The sequence below is a fragment of the Aplysia californica genome, unplaced genomic scaffold (genome assembly GCF_000002075.1).
Source record: "Aplysia californica isolate F4 #8 unplaced genomic scaffold, AplCal3.0 scaffold00010, whole genome shotgun sequence".
Classification (NCBI taxonomy): Eukaryota; Metazoa; Mollusca; class Gastropoda; order Aplysiida; family Aplysiidae; genus Aplysia; species Aplysia californica.
In genome coordinates, this window is record NW_004797280.1 from 117,713 (window position 1) to 136,771 (window position 19,059).

A 19,059-nucleotide genomic window follows, 5' to 3' on the forward strand; every position below is an offset into this window, starting at 1 on the left:
TATCAAATTCCATGGATTTGGAAATAAGTCATGTTTTCAGGGTAATTTTCTTTGGTGTGTATTCCTGCAGGCACCTTGCTTACAACTCTGGCAATCGCACAGCCCCACATCCTCCTTTCTTTATGCCGACGCCAGATGGTGAAGAAGGGAGCTCTCAGGAGACCTCGAGTCAGCAGACTGAGGACAGCTCATTGTCAGTGGCCACGCGTCGGGAGCTGGGATGTAAGTGGACAGATTGTTTTCATGTTGGCCACCTCTTTTGTTGAAGAAAAATTGTGTTTTTGCCCTGGGTTTGGGATCTTACGGATTGTTGGTTTACTCTCCTCCAGTTTTGTGTTTATCACTCTCTTGTAACACCTCTAATCAATATGACCGTATCGTGTTGCAAGTGCTGTAAAATTGTTACAAAAAGTAAACTTCCATGACCTTATTGTGTCGTAAGTTCGACCATTTTTAAAACTAAAGCTAATAATGAGAACCAAGCCCATAAGTCTATCGAGAGATCTTTTGCTGCAGGTCCGCTTCGAACAGCCTAGAAATGTCTTTGTAAAAGGGGGAGGGAGAGGGGGGGGAAGAGGCACTCGGCCAATGCCTACCTTCATGACCTGCTGTGTGAGTAAGTTGGGGGGGGGGGGGGGGGGGGGGGGAAAGAGTTTTTTGTTTTTTGCTTTGAAAAGTTGGCAGCTATGTAAATATAGGTGTCCTACTTATCTGCCCGTTGCTGTTATCACTGTTTCATTTTGTTTCAGTTTCAGAGGAAGACTCGTCTCTTCTGGTACCCGTTGAGGCTGGCTCTGGACCCTATGAAGGTTTATACCTGCCATCTATCATGCCACAAGCCTCTCAGAGGTAACTTTCTCACTGTATTGTCGTTTGGGCATTGCCCCTGTTTTGCATTGATCATTGTTGCTAGTGTGTTAAAGATTCCTTAAATATGGCTGTTATAACTTCTTCTGGATATGTTCGTGAAATGATTTGCATGTTGGTTGGATGTCAATTCACCATTCATTTCTTGAATTTCAATGGCAGCTCTGTATGTAAGAAATGTCAAAGAACAAAATGAATTTTATATTTTAACTTTATCAGATAAGTTAATTTCCTTGATACCGTATTTTCCATTATTTCTTTGCCTTTTATTGTCAGAATTGTTGCAGAGAGCCTAAAATTGGAACACACACACACACACACACACACAAATAAATAACAAAAATTATTGTTTGCATTCGTGCTGTCCCCACAGTTCGAGTAGCAGCGGAGCCACGGGTGCCACTCCTCCGTTGAGCAATCTGGGCTTCGTCAGCAGTACGGCCCCATCCACCATGGCAGTTGGCTCGGAAGTGCGGGCTCAGTCGGCAGCCGTGGCCAGCGCAACCATCAGCAGCACAGCGAGTGCGCCTCCAACCACTGCAACAGGATCCACAGGTAAGTCATCATCATCATCATCATCATCATCATCATCATCATCATCATCATCATCATCATCATCATCATAATAATAATAATAATAATAGATAGCATTTCTATAGCGCAAATCTCCGCTCAACAGCAAGCTCTATGCGCTTCACAATCTATACTATTAACCCAGCAGGCTCGAGAGCATTCTGAAACAACTTCAACTTCCTGGGAAGCATACAGTGCAAGCAGCCATTAATTATATTCGCTAAAACACTAACATACTGACAAGCAGCCATTAATTATTGGCGCTAAAACACTATGATACGGACAAGATCTTTCGCTGTCTATGGCCGGGTACCCATTCTCTATTGTTATCATCATCATTGCCTTTCTCACCCTGGGCAGAGTGAAATAAATCCCACCTCCTAAATGATCAAAATTGTGTCGATAGGGGCGTTAATAGACCTGCATCAATTCCTCCCCCCCCCCCTCCTTTTGCAATGATTGGGAAAGACTTTCAAGTGGGCGGTTGGCGAGTGTGATGTGGATTGCTCCTTCTTTCCTATCAAATATTTATTGTTGTAGCAACTCAACATTTGGGTGATTGTTTGGTGCTATGGTGTGGTTTCCTCCTTTCCTATCAATTATTTATTATTCTTATCTGCCCTCCTTCTTTAGTTACACTATCTAGTTTCCTCTAATCGTTAACACTTGATATGACCCGTTTGTGTTGTAAAACTCTTAGAGCAACTAATGTTTAATTCCAGACCCTAAGGGACTAAAACTAAACTGCTCAATTTCCTGCCACCATCATCACCACCATCATTGTCATCACTACCACAGACCTTACAATTTTCCCTTTATCCTGTTTTTTTTTCTTAAAGCACAACTATCACCAGTATGTTGACACATAAAAAAAAAATGTAACTTACAATCATTGGAACCAAATCAGGACATGGGGGACACGGGGACACCCCCTTCCCCCCAACAAAACAAACAACAGACAAAAAAAACCCAACCCTGCAAGCCTCTAAAAAACAAAAACAAATTTAAAAAAAAAATATATATAAAAAAACATATGCCAATTCCAGACCCGGAGCTCCCAGAGGGTGTGGACCCGTCCTTCCTGGCAGCGCTGCCCGAGCACATCAGACAGGAGGTCATCTCGGAGCAGCTGCGGCTCCAACGCATCCGTCGGCGCGCACAGGAGCAGGCACAGGCCCAGGAGAGCACGCCAAGCGGGAACTCTGCCGCCATGCAGGTCAACCCGGAGTTTCTGGCCGCCCTGCCCCCCGCCATACAGGAAGAGGTAAGATTTTTGGCGTCGTCTGTAGTTGGTGGTTGAGTTCGTTTCCTGAAGGTCGTTTGTTTAACTAAAAGTTAACGTTAAACTCTTCATCTGGGGCCTGACACCGTGCCCTTATTTTTTTCGTTTTTTTAAAATAAAGACATTTCTTTGGCAAACTTGGTTTTAAAAGTTGGAATGAATTCCATTTTGAAAAAAATGTGACATTCATAAGCGGGCGGGGGGAGAACGTTGGATATTGTGATGTTTCTTGATTTATCAGTAGAATACTAATCAACTAATGATATTGAAATGATTTTTACTGGACGGAGGAGCGATAGCTTAGTTAGTAAAACACTGGATTTGAAGTTCAAACCTCTTTGGGGGTTCAGGAAATCGCCTTATCCTGTTGTATCTGGGATGAAGGTAAAGAAACAAGCCTTTCTTAGAGTGGAAGGGTAATGGATATTTTTTGATTTAGAAAAAAAGTAGTTGTGTGCTCTTCAAGCAGTCCATAAATGTTGATTCAATTCTATGGTTTTTCACTTTTCCCACTTTCGTTAATATGTTGATGATGCATCTTGCCGTTGTGTGGAGCTGTCCATAGTTGTTTAGAAAATAGTTTTTATCCTGTTGTATCCGAGATGAAGGTTACTTTGGAGGTTTCCATTTTTAAAAGTTTTATTTTAGAAGTTTTTAAAAGTTAGCTAAATTTGCGTGAAGAAGTATGTAAATCTGAAAACGCGAACACATTCTCCCTCAGGTGTTGGCTCAGCAGCGAGCAGAGCAGGCGCGCATGGCGGCCCAGCAGCAGAGCGCCTCGAACCCGGACCTTCCCGTGGACCCGGCCACCTTCTTCTCCACCCTGCCCACCTCGCTTCGCCAGCAGGTTCTCTCCGACATGGACGACAGCATGCTGGCCGTGCTCCCACCCGAGCTGGCGGCCGAGGCCCAGGAGCTGCGGCGCGACATGGAGGAGCGCCACCGCCGCCTGCTGCAGGAGCGCCTCATAGCGCAGGGTGGGGCGGCTTCCATCTCTGCTATTCTCAGACACTCGGGTTAGGCCTTTTTCTTGTCATTCCGCCCTCGTTCCTGCTTCCCCCCCTCCTATTGTCCTATTGCTTCTTCGTCTATGCCATGTTTGTAGAGTGTTGAAAAGTCACCCTCCAACTGCTTCGTCGTCTACGCCCTGTTTGTAGAGTGTTTAAAAAAAGTTTCTTGTACGTTAGGCCTATGTGATTCTGCTCTCGTTCCTCCTACTGTTCTTCGTCATCTATGCCCTGTGTATAGAGTGTTTTAAAAAAAAGTTTCTTATGTGTCTGTGATAAATGATGTGTCAGTTTATCAGCCAGAATAACACGCTCCATGTCATTTTCATTTACCCCCTTTCCCCAGTGTGTCGTTTTCACCCTTCCTAATTAAACAATTTTCTCTCCGGTCCCGGAAATCCATGGTTATAATATTAGTAAAGTTTAAGATAGATACGATGGTAATTCCTGTCTTTGTGAGAATTTGAAGCTCGAAGGCGTATTAAAAAAGATTTTTTGTGAGAGAGCAATGTAACACTGACAGTTTGGAATCTAGAAGCTGAGTCACCGCTTTAATCAGGGTTGTTAAAATTAACACTTTGCAGTCACACCGCGAGTAGTACAAAATACCCCATCTGGTCAACCAGACAGGAGAGCGACTGCATCAGACCTCTCAGGCTTGGCGCAAAAATTCGCCAGGTGACCAGAATGGATAATTTTCAACGCCGCCTTATTGCGCCAAGTGACCGCAGAGTGTTAAATCCCTCTACAATATACACCCGCCTTTTCTGCATTCAATCTCACTATCTGCTTCTCCATTGTAGCTGATGTTGATATGTTTGTTGAGTTTTTTGTGTTGTTTTTTTTAAGGCATGGCGAACGAGATAGATCTTGATCTAAATTGTGGGCGATACAAAAATTTGTTATGCAAATTCTGAACGACCGGACAGATTTCATTCCGGCTATTCAGGAAAGTCCGCGGAAATTAATTCAGGCTGATGAGAATTTTTCAGTTGAGAGATAATATCAATATTATGAGCATTAACGTTGGTTTAGATGTTACCTGTCTATTATGTAATGAGATACTGTTGCCTCTCTTAAGGTGACTACTCCTCAAGTCAGTTTTCCTTTTGGTAATAACCAAGTTTTTAGTGACACGTCCACTTGACTAAACATATTTTTGTATAGTGCCACTGTTCAGACTTCTTTGGAGAGCAAGCACAGGGATTTTTTTCGTCTAAAGAACACTGGTTTCTATTTTTTTCCATTAGTCCTGAATTGCGTTTTTTAAAAAAATCCAAATAGTTGTCATTCTTGTTTGAAATGGTTCAAAGAATTTTATGTGCACTCTGCATTTTGTGATAAAGAAATGATTTTTTTTTGAGACATGAAGTTCTCACACATTTCATTTATGATTACAGGCTTGGCTGGGCGACTCGGAACACGCTATGCTATTCGAGCTACCCAGCGCCCGTGGTCGTTTGGAGGCAGCCGGCTACAGCAAGTCCAAGGGGGCTCCGGAACCAGCAACCCCACCAAGGTGAAAGGGCGCTTCATGCTGGACCCAGAAGCCTTGAGCTGCTTGTTGGTGTTGTTGTTTTTGGACGAACCTAAGTTGAACACTGCACGCCTGCACCGTGTCCTGCGCAACCTGTGTTACCACGGCCCCACCCGGGCCTGGCTCATCCGTGCTCTGCTTTCCATCGTGCAGAAAGCCGGGGACGTGAACACGGCGGCCGGGGTGGCCAACGCTCTGTGTGTGGAGGAGCGCCTGGCCCCCAGTCCCGCCGCCAGCTTCAAAGATAAAGGCAAGGGCAAGAAGTCTGCCGGCGCCACAGCTAACTCATCCTCCTCCTCCACGTCTTTCTCCTCATCCTCCTCCTCCGGCACAGACGCCTCCTTATCTATGCAACAGGACCCCAGTTCCATCTCCTTGTCAGCTGGCCCTGGTGGCATGACGGCCCGAGGCTTGGCGGCCACCTCCTCTACGATGGTAGCGGGGGCCGGGGGCTACTGGCTGTCCATCAGCCTGGAGGCCGCCCTGGGCTGCCGAGCCAACGTCTTCCAGATACACCGTAGCTCAGGGAAAAAGTCCAGTGGCTCCACGTCCGCCTCTGTCAGCATCCACCCGCAGGCAGCGCCTGTCGTGTGCCGGCACGCCCTCGACACGCTTATCTCGCTGGCCAAGATGTTCCCCACGTACTTCCTCCCGGCAGGAAAAGCCAAGGAGGTCTTAATCCGATCAGAAGCGGGTAAGGATGAGGATTCCGACTCTTCGGGCTCAAAGAAGCTCCCGGGAAGCGGGGCCCAGTCGAGTCCCAAGATGGCGCGCGCTGCGGAGAGTGCAAGCGGCTCTTCAGGGTCAGCCAGGCACGAGGTCAAGTCGGACAATGACTTCTGGAATATTCTTGTGAGACTCGACGGTGCCTCCGGCAAAAGTAAAGGAAAAAGTAAGTTTTCATTTTGTGCCTTTTGTGATGTATGGAATGATCCCAAAAAAAATTGAAAAAATTGCGAATATTTTCCTCCACACTGAAGCTTTGCATTTCAAATCTGAACACAATATGTGGAATTCAAAAGGAGTGTAGCTGATATTTATCTTACATAATTCCGCATAATAGTTTTGCTCTATATGGTGTACAAAAAAGCAAACCCATTTTCAATCTTTTCCTTCCGACAAAAGCAAAGGAAAAAAGTAAATTTTCATTTTGTGCCTCTTGTGATGTATGGAGTGATCCCCCACCAAAAAATTTGTTTGCCTCTCGTTCATTAGATGCGGGGTTTGAAACCTGGCCGCGATGGACAATTTTCTTCTCTATAATTTTCTCCTTTCACCTCCTTTCATACTCTCTAACCATGCTCTATCGTCTGCTTTCTTCTCTACTTTCTGCCCCCCCCCCCCCCCCATGTGCTCTCCATTGGGCTCCTGACTCTTTCTGCAGCCTTTCTGCTACTACTCCTTGGCTCCTCCTAACTGTTGTCTTTCAGCCACACCCCTGATCTCAGGTTAAGGAAGATCTTGCTCCTAGCCTTCTCGGATAAGGGCGAAAAATCTTGGAGGTCCCGTGTGCAAGTTGCGCACATAAAAGATCCCTTGGTGGTCCAAAATCGATAAGAGTAGGCTTCAGCCACCACCCGAGCAAAATTCGAAATTAATTTCTTACCAAACTGAAAATGTTTAATGTGTCCGCACGCTCGTATGACCGTATGCAGTTGCGAGCGCTTTGAAACGCTGACTTACCCTAACAACAAAGATGCCACTCCATGCTGAAAAATGTGCAGTGTGGCTGGTTGTAACGCTCACTGCCAGGGGTTGAATTCCCAATTTAGAATATTCATGGTCAGATAACTGCTTGAAGTAGACACTTGTAAATTTTCTCTATTCATCATTTTTAGTGAGGTTCAAACACAAAATTTGATTGCCCGAGTGCTAACACTAACAATGTTCGACAGTTTGTTGTCTCCTGTAAAATTTTAAGATTTGAGTTAAGGTGGTTCCAACAGGGCATCTACAATGTGTTGATTATGGAAGACTGCTATTTGGTAGAGAAAGGGGCATGCTTCAGGTGTGCAGTGTGTCTGATATAAGAGATTTTTTTTCTATACTTCTGCTAAAAGTTGCTGTTGGTTTAATTATAATGGAGTTTTTCTGTACGGAAGTTCTTTGCTGGCTTTAAAGGGTTATTTTACTAATTCGGTACGCAAGGGATTTCACAGTTTTTGGCTACTTTAAAACGGTTATAGTTCAGTCAAATATTGACAGATTTGTTTGTGCGAGCACTCAAACTATTTGTAATTGGACGAAGGTTCACAATGTAGTTGAAAATAAGTAGTAAATGTATCACTGGGTTGGGTGTAAATCTTTGGTTTAATTAAATCAGCGCCAAACGCCACTTAAGTGGCGTGGCGGTGATATGCAGAACCAAAAACACCACTGGAATGACGAGCTGAATTCAAAGAGTTATTATATTATTGTGTTAGTCATGGATGTTTATTTTGCTGACCCTTCCTCTTATATTATTAGACTCTCTCCTGAGGGAGCTGTACCAACGCAGTTTTAGTTTGAAGATGGAATAGGAATGGACCAGACACAATAGGGTATAGAGTATAAACCTGCTCTAAAGACCACCATTTAAGACAACCACCTGTGTAAATAACCACTTCTCTCTTTCCTCCTCTTGTTTTGTTTTCCTGTTATAATGACACTGTCCAAGGCAACCACCTGTCACATGACCATGTTTCTCCTCGACATTGGGTGGTTGTCTTGTCTTAGACAAGCTCGACTTTTAAAAAAATATTTTTTTAAACGTTTAATTTCTTGTTCATGAGTGCTTGGCGGGTGCTCTGGTATGGTTTGCTTCTTCGTTCCTATCAAACATCTATTATCCTTATCTCCCCTCCTTTTTTATGTTTGTTACTCTCTTGTAACACCTCTAATCTTCTGGCGCTCATATGACCTTATGCAATTGTGAGCGCCGTAAAGCCTCTACTAAAACATAATACAAAATTCTTGTTTGTGGGTCTTGCAGATGTTATTTATTAAAATAGTTATTAAACACGGAGTTTAAATTCTTACCTGTTATTCACTTTTTTCTCGTGTGCGTGTTGCAGGTGTTCAGCGCAGCCACAGCACAGCGGGTGCCGAGTCGGAGCTGCAGGCCACAGACTACGCCAGCAGCGCCCTGGGTCAGCTCATGTCCATGCTGAGCCAGCCCGTGGTGCGGCGGAGCCAGCTGCTCACGGACCGGCTACTGCGTCTGCTGGGCCTCATCTCCGTCAGCCTGCCCGACACCGCCAAACCACCCTCAGCAGCCACCACAACCACCACCACCACTACTACTACCGCCAGTAGTACTGCGGCCATCACGACAGCGACCGATGCGGTGACCACCACTCGACCGGCTGCCACTTCGACTACCACCACTACTGCGGCGGTGGCGGGTCCTGTGACCACCGTGTCAGCTACCGCTGCGATGGCTGTAACTTCTGCCACGGCGACGACTGTGCCTGCCGCCCCTAACCCGACTGTCTCAGGGGAGGCCACGGAGCAGCAGTCTGTGCTAGGAGCAACCACAGGTAGAAGGGGTTCATGGGTGGTTGGCACTTCTGGTGTGATTTGCTTCGTCCTTTTTTATCAAACATATATTGTCCTTTAAATCTTTCCTTCTTTTCTTTGGCTACTCTCTTGTAACACCTCTAATCTTCGGCACTCGTATGACCTATTTGTATTGCAAGTGCTGTAAAATTCTTACTTAAAACTAAAGAGGGTGTTTAAATTTATTAATAGGGGTCACCAAGTGCTACATCTGTTTTGGGTTAGGTTATTAAAATTATTATTGGATTATGAAAAATTACATATTGTATTTATTTATTGTTTAGTGTATGTTCAAAGCTTTGTTATACAAATAAATGGTATTTTTTTTGTACTTGTGTTACATGGTTCTGGGAATGCCATCTAGAAAGTAGTCTTGTTTTTAAATGCATACTTGTGTTGCCTCTGTTACTGATAAACTGGGGGGCTCTCGTGGCCTAGAGGTTAAGGTGTCGGCCTCTCATTCAAAGGTCGCGGGTTCGATTCCGGGTGGCGACCAAAACATTTTCTTCTCTAAAATTGTCTCCTTTCACATCCTTTCCTGATCTCTAACAATGTTCTGTTGTCTGCTTTCATTTCCACTTTCTGCCCCCACCCCCTCACCTCCTTTGCCCCCTCCTCTGGGCTCCTGACTCTTTCTGCAGCCTTTCTACTGCTACTCCTTGGCTCCTCCTAACTGCTGTCTTTCTGCCACACCCCTGATCTTCTGGTAGGAAAGATCTACATCTAGCCTTCTCGGACAAGGGCGAAAAATCTCGGAGGGCCCGTGTGCAAGTTGCGCACGTTAAAGATCCCTTGGTGGTCTAAAATCGATAAGAGTAGGCTTCGGCCGCCACCCGGGCAAAATTCAAAATTTCCTACCAACGAAAAAGTATTAGGTGTGTCCCGCGCGCTCATATGACCTTATGCAGTTGCGAGCGCCGTAAAACCCTATACTAAACAAACTGAAAAACTGTGCAATTAAAATGTGAAATAAGTATGTTACGAGATTTGCTTTTGGGCTCTTTTCTATTTCTGTAAGATTTACAGCTATCTTGATCTTGGGAAATGTTGCGTATATCTTGCTGACTATAACTTAGAAGACTACTTTCTTTTTCCAACAGATGCTTCAAGCACAGAGGATGGAACTAAAAAGAAGGAGAATGGATCCTCAGCAGAAGAGGAGGCTGAGGAAGAGGAGGAGTCCCCAATCCTCTATAATGAACTGAAGCTTGCTGTCGAGGTGAGTGAATTGTGATTGAAATGATGAATGTGGGTGGTTGACGAGTGCTCTGGTGTGGTTGCTTTATCTTTCCTATCAAACATCTGTCGTCCTTATTTCCCCTTGTTCTTTTTTGTTTGTTACTCTCTTGTAACACCTCTAATCTTCTGGCGCTCATATGACCTTATGCAGTTGCAAGCTCCGCAAAACCTCTACTAAAACTAAACTTATACCTGCATGTTTGCCGACAATCGTCTGAAATCCGACAATCGCGACCCGACCCGCGAGGCGGCCGATGCTATCGCTAGGCCCACTTGTATCAGTCAATGTGCGAAGTGCGAGGCCTGGCCGACTGCCAGCGTCCCCCTTTTCTCCCGTCGGCTTTGTCGGCACTTTCGTGTTCGTGCCGACCACCGACTGCCGACGTCGGCGTTTCCGACATAATTGTCGGAACCTGAGTAGAAATGCGAATACGAAAAAGGACGACGACCTAAATTATCTACTTTGTTTCGTGCTCGACCGGCCATTTTGAATTTCGTTTTGTTGACAAATTCAATTGTTCAGATCGTGTGGATTAATTCCAGTCCAACTCACTTAGATTTAGATTCTAGATAAATAGAATCTAGATCTAGATCTAGACATCTAGATCTAGATCTAGACATCTAGATCTAGACATCTAGATCTAGATTTATATAGAGATCATTATAGACCTCAATGGAGGATTCATATTCCAATTCTATTTTATCCAACCCTATCATAGGCTGTGCTGTAATATTAATGTTGGTAAAAGGCATTTCATCAGGTGCGTGAATTATTTATTTATTTAGAATCTAGACTCAGCTGAGCCCCTCTGTTCGGAATCGGATGCGGATTTCTAGTTCAAGGCCAAGGCCTATTCCTAGATCCTATTCACTTGTTCTACTAGATCTAGATCTAGATCTAGATTTATTTAGTTTACTAGCTCTAGATCTATATATGGAGGATTCATATTCCAATTCTATTGTGTTACTTATTGTATCAAACCCTATTATTATAGATCTAGCAATATATATGTAGATCTAGATGTAGGCCATTATATTATGCTCCTTGTAAGCCTTGTTTGTTTTGGAGTGTGGTTTTTTAATTTTTAATTTAATTTTTTTAAAAACTTTTGCTGGCCTTTTCACATTAGGCTCGTTGCAGGTTCTTTTTTGGGGTAGACGTAGGGGTAGGGTTAGGTCTCTTCTTTGTTGTGTTTTTTGGGGTGGTCACTCGTTACTCGAAAGTCCTTCCTTATGACTTATGACACCCACAAAAGCTCCTTGGGGGGGGGGGGGTTGCGCAAAATTTTCAGACAATCTGGTTGAGGCTCACATGCAGGTCTATAAACTAAATGATGAATAGAGAAAAGTTGTAATGGTGGCTCTTTTCTAAAAACAATATTGTCTTGCACACAAATGTCATGCTGTGTGTTTAAATAAATGTAAAGAAAGGAGTGGTGTGTTCTGATTTTGTGCTACCACCACGTGTATGTCTGTTCAGTATTTCTGTTGACAGGGAGGAGACGGTAATATTTTAGTAGGATTAGACCGCAAGTCTGAACGGACTTCACCACCCTCACACACATGCACAAATACTTTCAATCATTTGTACTCATTCACAACTTCTATTACATTGGTCACAAATTTGAGATATGCATGCTTATGCTGCCAGAAAATATTGTAGAATGTAGAAGATTGTGCTCTATTGATTCATTTGAGGCACGGTTGGTCCATTCAACAGACAATTTGAGTGAGTGTTTGGCGAGTGCTCTGGTGTGGTTTGCTCCTTCTTTCCAATTAAACGACTATCGTCTTTATCTCTCGTCCTTTTTTATTATGTTTGTTACTGTCTTGTCACCTCTAGTCTTAGGCACTTATATGACCTTATTGTGTTGCAAGTGCCGTAAAACTCTTACAAAAACTAAAGACAATTTGAACAACTGTTGTGAATTCTGTCATTGCAGGTTCTGACATCCAAGTCGTGTTCTGAGGAGGGTCTGGAGGACGCCACCAATCTATTGCTCCAGCTGTCGTGGGCCAACTCGGCAACGCGAGCAGCTGTGCTGGAGCTGCTGTTGTCTGGGGCCAGGCAGTTGGGCATGACTGTGTGTGGTCATATCAACAGGTAACCAGCCTGTAGACTAACCGTTGTTGTTGTTGTTGTTCTTCCTCCTCCTCCTCCTCCTCCTCCTCCTCCTCCTCCTCATTTTCCTTCTTCTTCTTCTCCTTCTCCTCCTCCTTTGGCTCCTGCTGCTGCTTCCCTTCCCCCCTCTCCCCCTCCTTCTATTGATTATTAATAAATGATAACTGTTGGGGGTGTTGTTTTTTTTTGGGGGGGGGGTTGTGCAACTATAGCAAATAGAAAGTGAAAAGCATTGTAGACAGCTTAGACTGGAGAATGAGTTTGTTATCTTTAAAAGTTGCTGAGAGGACAAAATGTATATGTGCCTGGTTGTTGGAGGGGTAGTTTTGTGTTTTTTCCATTTTTGTATCATTACATGTGATATTTGATTATAGCTTTGTATACAGGTTAGATATATTGATGAGGTTTGTTGTTTGACATTGCTGAAGTGGGTGGTTGGCGGGTGCTCTGGTGTGGTTTGCTCCTTCTTTCCTATCAAACATCTATCGTCTTTATCTCCCCTCCTTCTATTTTATGTCTGTTACTCTCTTGTAACACCTCTAGTCTTCGGCACTTGTATGACCTTATTGTGTTGCAAGTGCCGTAAAACACTTTCTAAAACTAAATTGACGTTGCTGAAATGACCTTGTACTTGTCCTCAGTTTGTTGGTGCAGCTGCAGGAGTTGAACGCCGGCCTGGATCACATGGAGGAGGAGAGCAGTAGTCGTGACGGAGAGACAGGAGGGGCTAGTGCAGCTGGCTCTCAACACACAGCCAAGGGCATTTTACCTGACAGGTAACTGGCAGAGAAAGTGGGAATATTTACAAGACAACACACACACCCCCCCCATGAAAATTTGCTTTTGTTTTGTGTGAAATGGCTCGAGAAGATCCTTTTAAGAAATGTGTCCACTTGTATACGTCTATATTTTACATTTTTAAACATTTCTTTTTAAAAATATTATTGTTCTTTTCTTTCCCTCTGTTATTTCTTTGTCCTTTTTTTTCCTGAACTAAATGACTGTAAAATGTCAATGTGCTTCTCATTACTGAAGCAAACAAACACGCAAAAAAGAAGGGAGTCAATATTATGTAGGCCTCCATTCTAAATAATGGAATGTGACATTGAACCGAAGACCCATAGAGGGCCTTGCAGCTGAACTGAACACTTTGATATGTTTTTTTGTTTTACAGCATTTCCTATTTGTATCTCACCTGGTTCTGGTTGTGACAGTGGGTGGTTGACGGGTGATCTGGTGTGGTTTGCTTATTCTTTCTTATCAAACATCTGTCTTTCTTATCTCTCGTCGTTCTTTTCTTTTTACGTTACTCTATAGTAACACCTCTAATCTTTGGCACTCGTATAACCTACTTGTGTTGCAGGGGTTGTAAATCCCCTTTGTGTGGGTGGTTGGCGGGTGCTCTGATGAGGTTTGCTCCTTCTCTCCTATCAAACATCTATCGTCCTTATCTCCCCTTGTTCTTTTTTATGTTTGTTACTCTCTTGTAACACCTCTAATCTTCTGGCGCTCATATGACCTTATGCAGTTGCGAGTGCTGTAAAACCTCTACTAAAACTAAGGGGTTGTAAAGCTGATACTAAAACTATACCCTTGTTGTGACGTGCTGTGTTTTCTGTTTTTACCATTTCTCTCTAGGTTCTCTGCTGGAAGCAGTGTTGTGGTTTCTGCTCCGAGCAAGTTGAAAACGGGCAAAGAGCTTCAACTGTCTTCTATGTCACAGCTGACCAGCAAGAGTTCTGGGCAGCAGTTCTTCCTGCGCATCCTCAAAGTCATTATTCAACTGAGGGATGCTGCCAGGTCGGCAGGAGCCAAGAACAAAAAGCCAGCTTCGAGAGGTAAGCACGAGCCAATCCACAGATTTGGGTTTTGACCGAGCTGAGGATAAAACGAACCGTAGTGACTTGGAACGAGACCTGGAGCCAGATCTCAGACTGATGGAGCACAGCTGGCTTGAGGTAGAAAGGATCACCTAGAACAGAGTATAATGTTTTAAAATTTTTATATTAAAAATTTATATATTTAAAAAAAAAAGTTTCCTCCAGATGGCCACTTGATTGTTTGACAACTATATCAACAGTGTGTTATTGGGAATTGTCCAGCCAAGGAAAGGAAAATTAAAATGTAACTTGTCTCATTATTGTACTGAAGGACTACGGAGTTGCTTTCGTTTGATTACAGCCGTATCCCAAAACAAGATGTGCATTGTATTGTGTTTGCAGAGAATATCTCCACTTTTTTTCTGTCAGGTGGTTCAGGCTTGCAGGATCTCCGGTCCATCATCAACTCTGTGGTCAGTGACAACCAGTTCCTCAACATGATAGAGGGCAGAGCGGTGTCTGGTCTGTCGGGTGTTGCTGCCAATAATGTCCCCGGCAGCCAGGCTGTTGCTGCTGCTGCTGGTGGACAGGCCAGCTCTGGCAGCAACTTGGTGGGCTCAGCGAGGGTGGAGTTGTCTGAGGGCAGTGCGCAGCCGCAGTCTTCTTCTAGCCAGTCGGAGCAAAGGCAAGGGTCGGAGACGCCTATGGAAGTGGATGCCAGCCTTTCCGCAGCAGGTGATTATTATTATTTTTTAAAATATGTTTCTTTTAGTTTCAGTTTGGTAAAAGAGTTATTGAGATATGCACTTATTCTGATTTAGGACACCTTTCTGGGTTATTTTCACTGTACTTCATGTTAATATCTTCAACGGTTCAAAAGTTAAGACCATTATTGACTTAAATTGCACACACACACACACACACAGGGACAGGTTTTCTTTATGTGCCTCACATATTAACTTGGCAACATGATAGCTTCATGCAGGTTGCTCTTTGTGTCCTTCTGAAATGATGAGTCTAGTCTAAACAAATTACTGGACAGGTGATTGGCAGGTACTCTGATGTAGTTTCCTCCTTCTTTTCTATCAAACCTCTTTCTCCTCAATCTCTCTTCCTTCTTTTATTTGTATGTTACTATCTAGTAACACCTTTATTCTTTGGCATTTAATTAAGTTGCAAGTGCTGTAAAACTCTTTACTAAAACTGCAAGCAAATTACTGATAATGCCCCCTTCGTCTCAGATCGTGAGGACTCGGGTGCGCCTGCCCCCGGTGGTTCTTCGTCCAGCATGACGTCTAGTGCGACTACGACAACGACGACGACCTTGCCCCGCCTCAGTGAACAGCTGTGTCTGGAGGAGCTGTGGTCCACGCTGGGTGCCTGCCTGTCAGAGCTGGCCAAGACCCCCGACCATCACGCCGTGCTCATCTTGCAGCCTGCCGTGGAGGCATTTTTCATTGTCCATGCTGGTTAGAAAATTTGCTTCTGTAGTTTGCTTTTCCGGTCCAGTGGAGGGTGGTGTCGGTGGCGTAGTTGTGAGGCTACCAGACTCATAATCGTGAGATTGAAGATTTGCGTTTCGAGTGTCAGCTCGGTCCGATGTTGTGTCCTTGGGAAAGGCACTTTACTCGAATTTCCCGCTTGGTTCAAGTCCTTTCAGAGATGAACGTTATATTATGTTTATTGGGGTGGTCATCTTACTATTTAGAGTATCCCGTAGCTGACCTAAAGCACCCCATTTTAAATGGTTATGGTATGCTATGGAGCATTATGTCGACCATGTTCTCTTGTTGGGGGGTGTTAATGCTTATAAGCCGCCGGCCTCATCACTTATTAATTTATTTTACAAAGTGAAGACACACGATGGTCCAGCAGGCTTGGCGTTAGTTTGTCGTCACTTTTATGTGTGTCTGTGCTCGTGGAAGAGAAGAATAGGGAACTTGCAGTCTGAGAACAACATGCCCTCTGCTGTGAGGACATGTCCAGTTAAAGACTGCTACAGTAATAGGATAGTTTGATCTCTGCGACCAAAGTGCTTCACATGCACGAGGTTGATCTTGCTGTCTTACATTCCTTTTCACAGGGGAGTGCATGTTATGAGCTTAGGGAAATTAACAGGAAGATACAGAATGTAGGAAATTAAGAAAGAAATGTTGCTTAGAATTAAATAGATGCTGTATGTGCTGTTATTGTATGTTACACATGGGGGGGGGGCAGGATTGTAGTATTAATATTATTTTCGTAATATTTTTCTCACTTAATCATTGAGATTGACTGGAAGGGAAAGGAATTCCATTTGTTCCTTTCGAAATTACACGTGCTGGAAACTAGGTGATGGTTCAGAAAGCTTATTGGCTCAAAAGATTCAATAAACAATAGACTTTGCTCTTTTGTCTGGTGCCATGTTGTGGTTTTACAAATATGTGTGAGTTGAATTGTGTTATGCAGTGCAGGATATTTTCAGTGTTTGGCAGGGGGGGGGGAGGGGTAGATTTCTCTGGCACGTGAGAGATAATGCAGCTCAGGAAAATAGTATCTGGTCTGAACCCTTCCACTCCTAGCCATTTTTTTGCACCTCCTAACCTCCATTTCCTGCCAGTACAGCAGTATTTTAGAAAAAGTGGCATGCATTCTAAAAAGTGATGTAGTGTCTGTGAAATGAGGCTTAGATAGTAACATAGAACATTGTTTAAAGGTAACTGAACAAATACGAAAATAGTTTAATTAGGTCAGCTAATTTTGAAAAATGTGCAAATTCGGTACCCCTTGAAATTGAGAATATACGCTTTTGGGATGGAGGGAGGTACGGGCGCTGCTGAAAATATACGCGCATGGGGCTGGAAGGGTTAAAAGCATGTTTTGTCTACCGAGGTGCATCAATTTACCTTGTGGGTGGTTGGCAGTTGCCCTGGTATGGTTTGCTCCTTCTTTCCTATCAAACATCTGTAGTCCTGATCTCTCCTTCTTTTTTATGTATGCTACTCTCTTAATCTTCGGCACTTATATGACCTTATTGTGTTGCAAGTGCCGTAAAACTCTTACCAAAACCAAACATTTTAGCTTTTGGTATTTTCTTAGGTGAGAAGGTGAACAAACCGAGTGAACAGCCCGTGTCGCGGCGGGAAGACCAACTGGCCCACCTGTACATGGAGATGGCCCCGCCCAGCCCGTCCCCGGGGCCGTCCACAGCACCCGAGGGGCCAATCTCCATGGTGACCCGCGACAACTCGGGCATCGCCATGGCCTCCATCACCCACCTACCCCCAGACACACAGAAGTTCCTCAAGTTTGCTGGTGAGTGAGATGTGTCACTGGCCGTGGGAGTACCGTAACACTTTGCAGTCACACAGCCAGCAGTACAAAATCTGGTCTCCCAGCCAGGAGAGTGACTGCAACGGACTTCTCGGGCCTAGCGCAGAACTGCGCCAGGTGACCTAAACGGATGGTTTTCAACGGCGCATTATTGCGGCAAGTGACTGCAAAGTGTTAAGACAGTGCTTTAGAACCTCTTTTTAATGTCACTCATCCAGTAGACATTAGAAAATTTTGTTGTCCTTTGAATAAGTATTCTTTTTTTTTCTGTTAGATCCGTTAATGAATTCTTCAAGCTTATCCTCGCTGTCTGATCCGTGTTCCTGGAAGCTGTTTTCCGTGGAACCTGAAGAAAAGAGATTTAAATCACTATCAATGAAGCTGCAAAATGTCTTTAAAGTATAAATTATGGTTGAGATTTAGTTTCTCATTAACCTTTTCGAAGCAAATTCTTAGTGTAACATCATCAATTCTTTTTTGGGGGGTATCATCGAGTGATTGAAAAGAAAGAGAGATTTTTGAGATTGACCGAAGAGGGGTGATTATGGTGTCCTTTTCTGTTGGGGCTTAAATGCTTCCCAGCTTTTCCAAGGATGTTTAAGTTCCTTTTTCAGAGCAAAATTGGATGAACATTGATATATTATATCTTCTCTCTGGTGCAAAATAAACTGCTCGTATATAGCCACCAGTCCTTGATTAAAAGTCTTTGGCTGTAAGTCCACAGATTTCAACCTATTGAAATATGCATGTTTATGTTGAAAGTTCTGTGAGAATCATTACTGTCTTTATAAAGATATCCTTAGTTCATAGACTTGAAGTGAAATAACTTTCCAAAACATTACTTTTAACAGCTTTTTTTGTGTTTTGTTATGGCAACATTTTGACTTTGGACATGGCATTACTACTCGTATAATTCATTGATGTATGCTGCGTTGTTTTCTTCTTTCGTCCCTTTCAGAGACTCACCGCACAGTGCTTAACCAGATTCTTCGTCAGTCGACGTTTCCACTAGCCGAGGGCCCCTTCTCTGTCCTGGTGGACTACACTCGCATCCTTGACTTTGACGTGAAACGGCGCTACTTCCGCCAGGAACTGGAGCGTATGAACGAAGGCGCCCGACGCGAGGACCTCCCGGTGCACGTGAGGAGGTCGAACGTGTTTGAGGACTCGTTCCGAGAGTTGTTCCGACGTTCGCCGGAGGAGTGGAAGCAGAGGTTTTACATTGTTTTTGAAGGTGAGGAAACATTTTTTTGTCGTTGCTTACTGCAGTGATGTATTTTACACGTGTTTCCTGGGAGGGATGTTTTGTTCTGTGAGATTTATTCCATTTGAACAGCATCTTGTTGACATGTTACATAAACTGTTTCATCATTCACGAAAAGTACAACTGATATGTTGGGTTTTTAAAAAAATGTAATAACATTCTGACTTTCAGCCGACTTTTGGATTTGTGGTTTATTGTTTTTATTCTTTGTTCCAACCTATAGAAAAGAGAACAGTTGCCAGTGTAAAGTATTCATTTAGCAAAAAACTGGATGTCTTGAATATTTTTTAAATTTGTGTTTGCGCGAGTGCATGCAGTCTGAGAACGGCATTTCCTGTGTTGCTTTGCGGATCTGCCAAGTCAAAGACTGTGACAAAATACTTGGAGTGCCAACATTATGCTTTGCATCCCCTATATGTTTGCAAAGACTCGTTGACACTTCTGACATGTTCATATTATGCTTATCATGCTGGAGACAGAAGGTTTTTTTGGGGGGGGG

The 19,059-nt window shown here is 43.8% G+C and overlaps 1 protein-coding gene across 4 annotated transcripts in view; it reads left to right on the forward strand.

Moving 5' to 3' along the window:
- Window positions 1–19,059, forward strand: part of LOC101862696 (E3 ubiquitin-protein ligase HUWE1) — a 103,607-nt gene that overhangs the window by 69,063 nt on the left and 15,485 nt on the right. For 3 of the 4 annotated variants that reach the window (XM_005089853.3, XM_013082986.2, XM_035969988.1), the window contains 15 exons: window positions 71–222; window positions 750–849; window positions 1,241–1,422; window positions 2,487–2,704; window positions 3,444–3,738; window positions 5,130–6,158; window positions 8,320–8,784; window positions 9,904–10,022; window positions 11,986–12,146; window positions 12,806–12,940; window positions 13,803–14,002; window positions 14,414–14,719; window positions 15,226–15,453; window positions 17,063–17,278; window positions 18,255–18,530. In XM_005089853.3, the coding sequence (XP_005089910.1) occupies window positions 71–222; window positions 750–849; window positions 1,241–1,422; window positions 2,487–2,704; window positions 3,444–3,738; window positions 5,130–6,158; window positions 8,320–8,784; window positions 9,904–10,022; window positions 11,986–12,146; window positions 12,806–12,940; window positions 13,803–14,002; window positions 14,414–14,719; window positions 15,226–15,453; window positions 17,063–17,278; window positions 18,255–18,530 (4,082 nt within the window). The remainder of the gene's footprint in view (window positions 1–70; window positions 223–749; window positions 850–1,240; window positions 1,423–2,486; window positions 2,705–3,443; window positions 3,739–5,129; window positions 6,159–8,319; window positions 8,785–9,903; window positions 10,023–11,985; window positions 12,147–12,805; window positions 12,941–13,802; window positions 14,003–14,413; window positions 14,720–15,225; window positions 15,454–17,062; window positions 17,279–18,254; window positions 18,531–19,059) is intronic. The other variant, XM_005089854.3, reaches the window with a different exon arrangement.